This window comes from Alternaria alternata (assembly GCF_001642055.1).
Source record: "Alternaria alternata strain SRC1lrK2f unplaced genomic scaffold CC77scaffold_28, whole genome shotgun sequence".
NCBI classification, from domain to species: Eukaryota; Fungi; Ascomycota; class Dothideomycetes; order Pleosporales; family Pleosporaceae; genus Alternaria; species Alternaria alternata.
This window is the reverse complement of record NW_017306217.1, coordinates 189,699-203,642: the sequence shown is the minus strand read 5'-3', so window position 1 is coordinate 203,642 and position 13,944 is coordinate 189,699. Positions and strand designations below refer to the sequence as shown.

General features: G+C 50.5%; 3 protein-coding genes across 3 annotated transcripts; 1 reads left to right on the top strand and 2 right to left on the bottom strand.

Annotated features, from left to right (window-relative positions):
• Window positions 1-17: 17 nt before the first annotated feature.
• On the bottom strand, window positions 18-2,175 carry CC77DRAFT_947666 (hypothetical protein; the record flags this gene model as incomplete). The annotated part of the gene is made up of 5 exons (XM_018535155.1): window positions 18-946; window positions 1,010-1,261; window positions 1,311-1,477; window positions 1,534-1,828; window positions 1,893-2,175. The coding sequence occupies 5 exons, from the start codon at window positions 2,173-2,175 to the stop codon at window positions 18-20; spliced, it is 1,926 nt and encodes a 641-aa protein (XP_018380422.1).
• Window positions 2,176-4,276: 2,101 nt separating this feature from the next.
• On the bottom strand, window positions 4,277-5,868 carry CC77DRAFT_1000226 (FAD/NAD(P)-binding domain-containing protein; the record flags this gene model as incomplete). The annotated part of the gene is made up of 2 exons (XM_018523121.1): window positions 4,277-5,096; window positions 5,193-5,868. 2 exons carry the CDS (start codon window positions 5,866-5,868, stop codon window positions 4,330-4,332), a joined length of 1,443 nt encoding a protein of 480 aa, XP_018380421.1. The 3' UTR covers window positions 4,277-4,329.
• A 1,460-nt stretch (window positions 5,869-7,328) lies between these two features.
• On the top strand, window positions 7,329-12,564 carry CC77DRAFT_1099524 (vacuolar protein sorting/targeting protein 10). Its single transcript, XM_018530012.1, has 4 exons — window positions 7,329-8,081; window positions 8,131-8,321; window positions 8,369-11,548; window positions 11,600-12,564. Exons 1-4 carry the CDS (start codon window positions 7,632-7,634, stop codon window positions 12,219-12,221), a joined length of 4,443 nt encoding a protein of 1,480 aa, XP_018380420.1. The 5' UTR covers window positions 7,329-7,631; the 3' UTR covers window positions 12,222-12,564.
• Window positions 12,565-13,944: the final 1,380 nt, after the last annotated feature.

The window sequence follows — 13,944 nt, the reverse complement described above, 5'->3', positions numbered from 1 at the left end:
ATATATCTCCTTTGAAATTAGCATGCAGCCTTCTCTACTCCCAAGATAGAATTGTCCCGGTCATCCGTATACAACTTGACCTTGACTGCTTTCGCTTGTTTCTTCTTAGCTGCCAAGCTATCATTGGTATCAAACCTCTCCTTTGTTTGATGATCCAAACCATGTAGGAACGAAACAAGCGCGCTGCTTTTCCACACTTGTGTGCCCGACGTATGTGTCATTGTCATCGCAGCGAGCAGGAAAACCAAAGTGGCCACAACAGCCGCAATCGGTAGTACTGCGAAACCCCATCGGACGTGGACATATGACTCAACCGTTATCGATTTCCCGTTGGTTTCCACGGCGCCATTGAAGCCACGGAAGGCGGTGGTCATCGATATAGCCAGATCGCTCATAAGCATATTGATTCCGTCGGCATACTCGTAGTAGTTCCAGTAGAATGCTGTCACTATGTCCGTATCAAAGAAGGTTTCGCCTGATGAGATTCCGACTGTGAGGTTGACTACAACGGCCCGGTCTGGATCTGTCACACTAAGGGTAAAATCGCTAGTCGTGCGTGTCGCAGAGCCGTTGGTAAAGATCGCGCTGAACCAACCCCGTATGCTCAAAAGCGCCTCCATGCCGAGCAGGTACGCAGTGTCGTCTGTATTGCCAGCAATGTACACGCCATAGTCAGCAGCAGGATCAGGTGAGCTCATGTCAATGACAGTATGATTGAGTACTGAATGCGTGATGTTCTCCTGATGTGTACCGTTTGTGACCGATGCGGACAGTGTATTCGCGCATGCTTGTAGGGTGCATTGCGATGCCCAAGGATTTAGCTTATCGGGTGTGTCTTGAAGCTCCGTACCCATGAAGATGAGCCGGATCATCGTAGAGTGGGGCATGTCTCCATAAGCAGATGGTATGAAGGACGTCATACTAAATACATCAGAACTTGTGTTTACTAGATGACGATGCAACGAGTCAGTACTTATTCATTCACCATTGATGGATGGATGGTACTCACGATGTGCTCCTGGTGGAACTTGCCACCCGCAAGAAGACATGTTTGGCGATGGACCCAATTCAGGTGGACAGTACCGCGTAATGAGAGAGCTGATATCAGTGCATTCATGGCAAACAGCGAGGGTCTCGAAGGGCTCCCAGACACAGGTACCACTTTGGCAATTGAATGGTAGCGACGCCGCAGGTCTGTTGTTCTCTGCGAACAGGCCATTGTAAACTGCTGCTTTGAGTGGAAGGATAGGCACGAAACCAGCTAAGGCAGTGTGAGTTTACAGTATCATTCAACGTACAAGACTACTCACTCGTGCTTGTGTTACCTGCTAATGCGGGAGTAAAGTTGAGAGCCCTGGGTATAGTGGCACCTATGTCGCTTTCCACGCTTCGGACTTTGTAGGTTGCGATCTGCTGAGAGAAAGGCCCAAGAGCAAGGGCGACAACAGCGACAGTAGCTCCGAATGATCCGAGAAATCTGTTTGGACGTGCGTTAGTCACTTCATAAGCCGATTTGGCGCGTTAAAGACGTACCCTCCTCTGGCAGTTCCTAGTAATTTGATGGAACCCCACGAACCACGACTAGCATCATCGAAGGCCTCCATATCAGATAGTGGGGTCGATGCCTGCTTGAATCGGATCCATTTTGCCTGCGAGATTCCACTAGAAAGGCAAACAGACATTGCGGCATTTGCGAACGTGGCTAACAGAGCGATAAGAGCGTTCAGAGTGATGTCGTGAGGCCAGTCAGGTAACGCACGCCCATTGTATTTCGATACTACACCAATTATAGAAGCAACAGCACCGAGACCAACGACAACGGCTAGAACTAGATGTAGGTGTATCGAGTTAGTATATGTTCTGAATGTAGTTCATCCAGGGATATGTCTTACTCTCGAAAGCCCAGGACCGTGCACGGGACAACCCAGCCTGGTTATTAGACTTTGTGCTACATACTTCCGAAGTCACAGTTGTACTGTTTGTAGAGGAACTCCAATGTGGTACGTGCTTCTTTATAGACGGTGACTTGACCGTTGAGCGCGGACTGGTAGGACTGAAGTCGAAGTCATGTATCTCTTCATAGTTCTGCAGCGTAGACGAAGGCGGGGTGTAGTCCTCGTTGACTGGTGTCACTTCCACGGCGTGCTGTATCTTAGATAGTTGTTGGTACGCCATCGCGAAGCGAATTTTGGAGCAGATAGTCGCCGAAGATGGGCCTCAACGTCAATGTTTCACAACTAGGTGTGAGGCTCCCGGGGTCAGGTTTGGGTAACCCAGATATCCATGGATGTATAAGGGATTTCTACTCTGGTCAGCCACAACTTCCAAGCGTGATAAGCACAGCTCAAAAGCCCTCAAGACATGGTAAGCATATGCCGCGATGCCCACGTTAGGGTTGAGCCCGTCCCGCGCCTCCTCTACGCAGCCTTGTGGTGAGGTTCTGACGGCTTCTATTCGTCGACTACAATGCAGATATTATCTGCCACACACTGCATCCTTGTATCTCACTCTGTAGTCTCAGGTGCAAGAGACGATCTTGCCGATAAGCAAGGTAGCGGCGCAGCAGGTTCATAGAACATCAGCTCGGCGCTCGCAGCGGCGCGTTGGGACAGGCAGCAACCTAAATGATCGGCAGGCTATGCAGAAGTTCTGGAATATGGTCAACACGCAATCTTCATACTGATACTCTGAGCCTGACCAGTATCGACAGCAATTGTTCTCACTAAATATAGAGCTGCTGCAATCCCCGCACTTTCCGCCCCATACTCGGCCAATACATCTTCATCTAGCTTAATTGATCTTGGCATGATCAGCCTGCAGAGATAAGCCAGAGCACCATTCGCTAATAGATATGATAGATATGATGCGAACAAGTCTTCTTTCTTAGGTAGGTGGCAATGGCGTCGTAGTGCATGTTGTTGGTACGGAGCGGAAGGGTGAGCGTTCAAGGGCCCCCTGGCGGCTGATTAGGTTGGGCCGAACAAGTATTAGCTGGCTTGGTGTACATCAGCTTTTAGCCCCAATATAACGACTTTGAAATCCAGCATGCACGCTTGTCGATTAAGGTGAAGACTCGGATAACGCTAAGTTTTGTACAGTGGTTCCGAAAAGTGGCGTAGATGCGAATGCGAGGAGCTTCGTAGCTGTGAGAGGACAGGAGTTCCAAGGTTGTTCTTCGCAAGAGAGGTCGAAATCTCAGAAATTGTCGTCTTCGTCGTCAAAATCATCCTCAGCTGTAGTGACTGCTGCATTGGTCACATCTAATTAAGCCTTCATGTGCTACGTAGTTTACCTTTGGCTCTTCTACCTCATGAGGTTCTGGCTCTCACGGTCCACAACTTCCTTAGACCAAGCCATCAGATTTTGATCGATATCCTGACCTTCGCTATCCAAAGACAATGCGGCATTTTCAGGTACTGACGATTTTGCGTGCGATTTGCTCTGGTCAGGTCATCTTGTACTCTTCGATGCGTGAGAGGTCAGCGCGGGGACAGAAAAGAACAGGCCGAGATCGACGTAGGCGAATATATTCCGGCTGAACTAAATACGCCTGTGATGGAAGGGTTGGTTTTAGAGATGGGAAGTACACAAAGGAATAGGTAAGGAGAAGCCCGGAGCGGTGGGGACGGCGACGCAGGAACCGGATAAAGTTCGGTACTCCCCAATCACCCATCAAGGGACCAAACTCCAGCCAGCTTCCTCTTCTTCTCTATACTTCCTCGATCTCGCCCGCTTCATTCGCAGGGCCGACTCATTCGCTCATGGATCATTCACTCGGCTTGCGCTGCGACATCGTCAGTCCCATTGCACAGTACATGCTGGTACACGCGTGCTGGGAATATCTGAGTAGACTTGGACCCAAAAGACTATAATTGCATTCGAAGCTGCAGAAAACAGTCGTTACGTTCACCCAATCTAATTGTTCACCAGAAGCCGCAGAACAGATAGGTCCACTGGGTTTCCAACTGCACCTGCTGTTGTACGGTTAGTTGGGTATGATGACGCAATAGTAGACAAAGCTCTGGTATCTAACGCATATAGTAGCTCGTACTGTTGCTGATAACCTCGACGAGGGCCACTACAGCAGGTCATCTCCGTTAAACTGTCTTCTTGTGTACTATGGAAGCCGAGCATGTTATAACGAGGATTCGTTATGACGGCAGCACCACGTATGTACCACTTTGTCGTATTCACAAGGGTAGTCTAGCTCAGATGCATTGAGTACCTTTCATTATTTGAGTCTTGACGTGCGCCTAACTAATGAATACCTAGTCATCTACGGCAACTCAGGCCATGAGAGTTGCGCTGCGTGTGCGCCAACGATCCGAATTAGCTTCCGTCCGTCAAATCTCCTAACATTTTCTCAAGGACAGTGTCAGTAAAAGCCCAGACAGTTGAGCTGTATTGAGCCCTCCAAGCATATCCAGTATACCACATGTCATTATATCCTTGCAAATCATACAAGTCTTGCACGAATCCTGCTCGCAGCTGCTCAGCTGATTGCGGCCACGAAGGTCGGCTATGGTCTGAAAGAGCCTTGAATTCCGCGTTGCAGTTTGAGGGGACAGTTCCTGCATTTTGAATATCTTTGACACTTTTCAAGACTAGCCTGGTAAATTCGTCCTTGGTCACTGTGTAGTTGGCACCGAATATGACGCGGAAAAGACCTTGGCCTGGAGGTCCTGTTGAATCCAAGCGCAGACTGTATGGCCAGTCCTTGATCGCAAGCTGATCAGCTGGTACCGCTGCTGAAGGCAGGTATGTGATCGAGTAATTCTCTGGTAGGCAAGACGCCTCTAAAACTGCTACGAATTCGGCTCCTGGGATCCACTTCGAGAAGATAGCACTTTCCTTTTCGTCAGGATGGAAAGGAGCTAGATTATCCAGGCTTGGCCCTGCAGTGTATAGAACGCGACGTGCTTTGATAACGTATTTGGTATCTCCTTGTTTGACTGAAAGCTCCACTCCGTTTGCAGTTCGCATCGCATCCTGCACAGTGCTCGACAATAGTACATCCGGTTTAAGAAGTTCGAGTGCACGTTCATAGAGAACACCGTTGTTGTCAATCGGTTTGAACAGGGTGCCGCTCAGGAAGTCTAGGCTCAGTAAGTTAGTACGTTTACAGTAAGAGATACCAGGAAGCACGTAGAACACAAGGTCCTATCGTAGCCGAGCCTGCAGAGATGACTGACCATTCGTAAGCGACGCTCCAAAAGCCTGTAAGACATTGAAAGTCAAAAGGTCACGAACACCACCATACCCCACCCCAGATATCGTCACTATACGTGGAACGGCAGCCTCCAGCTTATTGAGTTTGGCGAAGTCACCGAAGGGCGTGAGTAGATCTGCAGGGATGTCCACTGGGGATGGGAAGTCCCAGTAACCGGGCTCCAGGATTTCTCTGTATTTTGTCGTGATAGAGAGCCATCGCTGAAATGCTTCGTTGGTCGCATTCGCACTTGGAGCACTGTAGTCCTCCAGTATCTTACCAGTTTCGACGTCGACATTCAGAGCAGTCAGTCTCTGATTAGTAGGAATTGCCGTGGGGATTCCAAAGCGAGCGAAGAAATCTTTGGCTGGCCCGTATGGTAGGTAGCTTTGAACTCCGAAGTTGATCGAGATGTTGGTCTTGGGAATGTGGTAGGTACTAGTATGACCTCCCAGATTTGGCCTGGGTTCGATGAGCACCATGCTCGTGTTTAAGTCTTCGCGAAGTCGAACTGCAGCATAAGTGCCTGATGCACCTCCGCCGATGATTGCAACATCTCTGACCAGTTCGATAGGTCCTGGATTATTGCTCCCCTCAGCAGCCGTTAGGATGACACACACACAAAGGGAGTGTGCTAGGATGTTGAACAGTCGAGGCATCATGATTTTGAAATGATGGGAGAACCACACAAAGCTCGCCTGGGCTTCTTAAATACTATCCGACGGATCAATAACCGACGTCTAAGAGTCATCGGGATTGTTAATAGGCAGTTGCATAACACGAGCTTCTAGGATGACCAGGGCAAAACGAGCATTGGATGAGCAATATGCGAATGCTGACAATCTGAAAGCTTGGCGCAGCGGAGGAGCCCCCAATAACCGCTCTTTTCTGCAAGATGTATTGGCATGCAGTTTAGAGACCTCCTCAAAGAAGCGTCTATTTGGCTGTGTGCTGTTAAAAAATGAACAAAATTTGCCCATCCTTCCAAGGTTACTATGAGCCATGCAGCAACTGCGGACCCCTTGTTTCCACAAGAGAAGATAACGACTCTGGTGAAAGGAGCCATCCTATACTCCGTACTTCTCCCTGACCATGAATGAGCTGATCCGCTTACCTCGGCAGTCTTGACACATACCTATGCAAGAGGCACTGCCCTCTGAACAACATTCCCGCAGGTCTTCATCAAATGTGGGGTTTGGCGATACGCAAAGTCAGATTATCGACTAGGATGAGAGGCCATAGGAAGGGATGAGCGGTGGAAGCAACCTGATGCGCGGTAGCGAGATCAATCGCTAGAGCAATTCAATCGCGGAGAAACATCGGCAGAACAAGTAATAGTACATCTGTGCACTGCTTGTGATATCAAAGCCAATGACACAAGACATAAGGCGACTGTAACATCACATGGAGTGGTGAGAACAACTGTAGCAGCAACTTTGGGATCGCGAGGCCCGCGAGCGGCCCTTCTTTGCACATCAGAATACGGTAGGCGGGGCTGGAGAACGCGTAAAGTGACGAAAAACGCGGCATACTGAACAACACATTAACTTGACACGCGTCGCCAAATAGCACCTCAAATGAGGTACATCTGCATTTGATATGCACAAAAGATTCCTCGGTACATCATCGAGGTTGCTGCATGAGTCTTGTTGGATACTTTACACCATGACGTGCTTATCCATGGATCTGTATCGCCATTACAGCCACGTTTGACGCACCAACTTTGGTAATCACCACGACTGCGACCCTGAAGCAGATGGCAGTCGTCCGGTTTCTTTGCGGGGACGCCAGTCCTGATAAATGATACGAATACGCTTATGTCGACCCCGTTGAGTTGAATGTGGCTGATTCTGAGATGCATTCTGCTATGATGATAGCATCGTCACACTGGATGGATCCAGCACGAGCTGTACAAGATGGGGGACCGCAGTAATGTGAATGCTGTAAAGCAAAGCCTGGGTGTAGATAGGATTAGCAACTTTGTAGAAGAGATGGGTTCAAGAGTGAAAGTGCCAGTCGCGTGCTGTGGCCGGCAATAACCATCTCAGGCGCAGGAGCGACAGGGATGTTGGGTGCGGCCAGAAGCCGCGGACGTCCGCCCATTCGTCACCACGCGCGGGAGGCTGCGAGCTGTATCTGTCCAGTTTGGCTACCCATCATCGCGCAACTGCGCCTCATAACCTAGAATCTCCTGTACAGCTCTTAGATTGTGCTAGCTTGCTCCTTGGATCTTTATACGCGTCGGGCTCAACGTTTGCGCTCCGTTTACACCTACGCCACCGCGGCGCATCGACTGTTTCAGATCGCCAAGCGTCATTGGGGCTGCATAGCTTCGAGGCTGTGATTCTCCAACAGCCAGCTGTTCTTTCAACTGTGCGCATACCTCAGACCTCACCACACACGTTTTCCATCGCCTCTATGCATGATGAAATACCTTAAGGGCCTCCTGCTGCCCGCCCTGCTGGCACTAGCATCGACCGCCGCCGCCAAGAAAGAAGAGCCGCTCGTTGAGACGACGGCATTCAAGAACGACATCGTCAACATCCTGTACTTTGACGATTCCGGAGTCGCCTTACTGCAAGAACTCGAGACGGGAAGCATCTGGCGGTCACACGATGCTGGCAAGGGCTGGAAGCAATTACAAGACCTACACGGGCTGGGCATAATCAAGAGTCCATATGACAACAAGGTCGCATTGGTCTTGGGCGAAAAGAAGCATTGGGTCACGTATGACCAGGGCGAGAACTGGGATAGTTTCGAGACGGAGCTTCCGCCGTCGCCCCAAGTACCCGTAAACTGGCACGCCCAGGATAGCAAGAAGATCCTGATTCACGAGATCGAGAACTGCTTTACTGCGCCATGTCTCGGACGGGTATGTTCCGTATATCTTGCTTGTGAGTCCAGCGGCTAATCTAGGCTAGACCTACTACACGACTGATGGCTTCAAGTCAAAGCCCAAGATCCTCATCGACGACCGCCGAATGTGCCAGTGGGCAAAGGGCGCCGAACGCTTCCTCCAAGGCCAGGACAAGCACGATGACCGCATATTGTGCATCACCAGAGGCAAATACTCGGACAGGTCAAAGGACTTTAGGCTCCTGATTTCTGACAAGTGAGTGGCAACCGACTACAACAATGGGTAGCAGCTAATGGGCGCAGTTACTTCAAGGATGAAGAGGAGCCTGTCATGTCATCTGGACGTACCGTTCAGGGTATGGCCAACATGGCCGCTGTCAAAGGCTATATTGTCGCCGCCGCCAAAGCCGACCACTCCAACGAACTCGCCCTCTACGTAACCCAAGATACCGAGACATGGCATCATGCTCAGTTCGGCGATCACAAAATTGAGGAAGATGCATACACTATCCTCGAGTCGACCAACTATAGCATACAAGTCGATGTCATGACCTCCAAGTACGTGGACATGGGCAACCTCTACACGAGTAACTCGAACGGCACCCACTTCACCAAGAACATGGAGCATACAAATCGCAACGAAGGTGGATACGTCGATTTCGAGAAGATCGCAAACATCCAGGGTGTGGTTCTGGTAAATACTGTTGACAACTGGAAACAGGTAGAAAAATCGGGTCAGGGCAAGAAACTAAAGTCGCGGATCAGCTTTGATGACGGCAGATCTTTCGAAAAGCTCACAGTCAAGGGCAAGAAAGACGCAGAATTGCACCTACACTCGGTGACTAACCTGCACAACAGCGGGAGGGTCTTTTCAAGCCCCGCACCAGGCATCGTCATGGGTGTCGGAAATACTGGAGATTACCTGGGCAAATACACCGACGGCGATCTTTATGTCTCTGATGACGCCGGTCTCACATGGGAACTGGCGCTTGAAGATGCGCACAAGTACGAAATTGGCGACCAGGGTTCTATTTTGGTAGCCGTATTCGACGAGGGCGACACCGACGAGATCAGGTATTCGTTCAAGCATGGGCGAAAAGATACATGGAAGAAGATAAAGCTTGACTACAAGATCCGCGCACGCGAACTCACAACCCTACCTGACTCGACGAGCTTGAAGTTTATGCTCTACGCATCTAAGAAGAAGGATGGCGGTGGCAGAGAACATGTTATCATCCACCTGGACTTCACTGATATGCTGAAGAAGTGTGGCGACAGCGATTTTGATGACGAATGGTCTGTACGTAAAGATGCAGACGGTGACCCAAGCTGCGTCATGGGTCACAAGCAGCTGTTCCGCCGGCGAAAGTGGGATGCCGAGTGCTTTGTTGAAGAGGTCTTCAAAGACCCGACACCAAACTTCAAGCCATGTGATTGCGACGAATTCAGAGACTACGAATGCGATTTCGGATTTACACCTACTGGAGAAGGCAAGGACAAGAAGTGCGAACCCAACGACTCCTTCAAATTACCCAAAGGCGCTTGCGAGGGCGACGCAAAGACATACAAAGCCAGCTCCGGTTGGAGAAAGATACCTGGTGACCAATGCAAAGGCGAGACCGAAAGAGACAAGCAAGTCGAGCGTGAATGCGGAGACACTGAGAGACCGCCACCAAAGAGTGACAAGATTACGAGCGAAATCACCAGGTTCAAGGGAGGTGAATTCTTGGAGCAGTACTATCTCGAGGGCAATACCCAGAGCGATGACGACAAAGACGAAACAGTTGTCATGCTGACCGATGAGCGAACGGCCTACATCACTCATGACCATGGAAAGAAATGGAAAAAGGCTGTGGATGATGAGGTTGTTCGAATCTACCCTCACCAGTACGACAACAACAGAGTTTACTTCTTGACTGCCGGCAAGAAATTTTACTACTCCACAGACCGCGGACGTCGTGATAGCATCCGCTCTCACGAGGCACCCGTTATGCCCAATAAGGAAAGGCTCTCGATTATGCAATTCCATCCAAAGGAGGAGAGCTGGATCATCTGGATGGGTGGAAAGCACTGCGACAAAGCTGGCGATAAAGACTGTCATACTGTAGCCTATGTCTCACAGAAGAACGGTGAAGACGAAAGCTGGGAGCCGCTCGTACCGTACGTCAAAAAGTGCGCATTTGTTTGGCGCGAAGCTGGTCGAAGCGTCAAGGAGGAGCAGATCTTCTGCGAACAGCACACAAACGAGGAAATGGGCGCTCCCCTTGAACTCATCTCCAGTGAGGACTGGTTCAAGAAGAAGGATGTCAAGTTCAAATCTGTCGTGGAATTTGCGACAATGTCTGAGTTTATCGTTGTCGCGACCAAAGCTGATGATGGGACTCTCCATCTGGATGCGAGTCTTGACGCCAACACTTTCGCCGAGGCCAAGTTCCCACCCAAGTTCTTTGACGTTCACCAGACAGCCTACACTGTTCTGGACAGCTCCACACACGCGGTCTTCCTTCATGTTACAGTCAATCCAACACGGGATCAGGAGTATGGTTCCATTATCAAGAGTAACAGCAATGGCACATCTTACGTTATGAGCCTTGCCGCTGTGAACCGAAATATGGAAGGCTACGTCGATTTCGAGAAGATGCAAGGTCTTGAGGGAGTCGCTGTCGCCAACGTTATCGTCAACGTCGATGAGGTCAACAAGGGATCTAAGAAGAAGAAGCAGAGTCGCATCACGCATAACGACGGCGCTGACTGGGAACCTCTTCAGGCGCCTGAGAAAGATTCGGAAGGCAAGGCATACGAATGTGATGTTTCCGACAAGTACAAGTGCGGTCTGCATATTCATGGATATACAGAACGTGCTGATCCTCGGGAGATGTACTCCTCTCCGACAGCAGTAGGGATGATGCTTGCTGTTGGAAATGTTGGCTCAGAGCTGTCTACCTTTGGTGAAGCCAATACCTTCATGACGACCGACGCAGGTATTACCTGGACCGAGATCAAGAAGGGTACCTACGCCTGGGAGTTTGGCGACCAAGGCTCCGTCATAGTCATCGTCCGCCGCGGAGAAGATACTGACCACGTCTATTACTCCCTTGACAACGGCTCAAAGTGGAACCTCTACCAATTCTCCGACCATAAGATACGCGTTGAAGCCATCACTACCGTGCCTAGCGACACTTCTCTAAACTTCCTCCTTTGGGGTAAAGACAGCAAAGAACTTGTTGCTGTCAACCTTGACTTCTCCGGTCTACCAGAGTTCAGCAAAAAATGTGAGCTCAATGAGAATAATCCTACCAGCGGTGATTACGACCTCTGGATTCCACAGCACCCGCTCCAGAAAGAGGAGCCTCAGTGTCTGTTCGGTCACGTAGCACAATACCACCGTAAGAAGAGAGACGCCAAGTGCAAAAACGGTCAGCGCATCGATCAAATGCACGACATTGCACGAAATTGCTCCTGCACCAGGCGAGACTTTGAATGGTAAGACCTGTTTTGTACTTTTGCCCAGCGACACATGCTAACAATCAGTAGTGCATACAACTACGAGCGCGACGCAAGTGGTGATTGCAAGCTTGTGGCCGGTCTCACGCTGCCCGAGGCGTCTGCCGTATGCAAAGACAAGAACGTAAAAGAGTACTACACCGACGTCCGATTCCGCAGGATCCCTCTCTCCACCTGCGAGGGCGGTCAGGAATTTGACAAGACGGGTGACCCACACCCTTGCCCCGGCTTCGAAGAGGACTTCCAGAAAAAACATGGCATCGGAGGTTTCTCCCTGTTCTTGGCTATCGTCCTTCCCTTTGCTGCAGCAGGCGGTGTCGGATACTATGTGTGGAAGCACTGGGACGGCAAATTTGGTCGCATTCGCTTGGGTGACGGAAGCGGAAGTGGCGCATTCGACTCGGATGCGCCATGGGTCAAATGGCCCATCGCTGCTGTATCGGGCCTCGTGGCTGTCATCAGTGCACTGCCTCTACTCGTAGGCAGCGTTTATAGATGGGCTGCTGGCAGAATGGGTGGCGGAGGTGGATATGGGGGTTATGGCAGGACGTATACTTCTAGAAGCAGTTTTGCGCGCGGCAGGGGAGATTACGCGGTTGTGGATCCCGACGAAGGGGAACTGCTGGGCGATGACAGCGATGAGGAGGTATGAAGATCTCTATCATTGGATGGCTAAGATAAATATGAGAGATTTGGCATTGGTCATGGTTATGACAGGTTGGTAAGTGTGAAACGGGTGATGCAGGGTATGGTGGTATGGAATTTGTACATTCTTTGTAGCAATCAAGTTGTTTGATGATTATGTAGGAATGGGTGGTGATAGTCAGATGGACTCCCAGGTGGCTGAAAGCTTGTCGCATCTGTCAAAAGTGCTGTGCGTCATGACACTAAATCTAGTGTGAATCGCGTAGAATTTTGTACCCTGACGGTTGAGTTGACAGAGAAGCGGCAAGTGCTTTGACGTAAAGATTACTGGACCTGCCTTGGCAGAACGGACCTACTCGTGTTTCTACTCCACGATGGGAGAATTTTATATTGCTACTAAGCTGGACATGTCCACTCAATACCTTCATCGCTGGCTGAGGTAGATTGAATTCCGCAGATCTCCATCTGGTAGCGATACAAACTTTGCCATGCGTGTCGAAGCGAAGGATTAGTAGTGTGGTTTCACGCGCCGCGTCTAACCCCATCTTGAGTGGCCATGATTCGAGGGCCCAAGCCACGATGCGGCGCAGATTGATTGAGGGTCTTCGTCCTGCGACCAGGGTGTCTAAACTAATCTCCTGGGTTTTGCGGAGGTGAGGCGCAGCTTGCTGTTGGATGGTCCAAAAGTAGGCCATTATTGATCAAACAATGTCGTCTTGTTTGTTTCCGACAGCTTTATGCCTTTGCCTTTTGACAGATGAGACTGTTCATCGCACGGGTTATGATTGTTCATGCCGCGGTTGTTGCTGTTCAGGCTGAGATGATGTTATAATTGGGGTGGTGTTTCTTATGCGAGCTATATTCCGACTTGGCCAGTCTCGAAACACAGGGCCTGGGGTGGTACGAGTCGAGCACGAAACGTTGGGGAACTGGACGCTGAGTCCATGGCACTACAGCAACAACAATGGCTGTGTGAGAGAGGTGCTGCTAATGCTTGGGGTGTATGGCTGTCAGTTCAATGGGGCTGCACCGTAGTTATGCACCCCAGAAACAGCACAATATGCAGAGTGAGGATTAACCCGTTCCCCATTACCTGGGTATGCAGCGCCATGAGTTCGTACGAGTCCCCTTAATAAACATTGAAACACCCCGTTCGGTTTTGTGGCTCTGGGTGTTTAGTTTGGGGATGTTGGACGGCTTGACACATTGCGGAGAGGGCCCGTTGTGTCAAACGGTAGCACTCGGCGGTGGCGACTGGATGGAGAGAGGGAAAGCCGTTGCAGTGCCGTGTGGCTCAGGCACTCACGGGCTCATAGGACGCACCGGCTCGATTGATGGTAGTGCATGATTTTTTGACACGCAGTTGCGCCCCTTGGCCGTGCGGACGGTTGTCTGGATTTTCTTGCGTTGAGTGCTGGTTCATGCATGCTGTGGGGATTGGCCATGGGCGCTTGACTGGTTTGGGTTGTGACGCAGGCCCACGTTGTTTCAGAAGGGGACAGCCAATCAGCGCTGGCACAGCTAAGGCAGGCTCCTTCCCTCTGTGTTGGTCGTCAATGGCCAACACGTCGGTCAGGGCGAGTGTCTGCATTCAATTTCCGCCTCTCCAGATGGAGCAACTCGACAGGCGCGATGCTGCAAGTGTACCACCAGAAGCGATGTGGTGCGTCCAAATAAGTGAATACCCGCTGGGTAGGCATTGGCCAGTCGTCGCCCTAGCACCAACAATC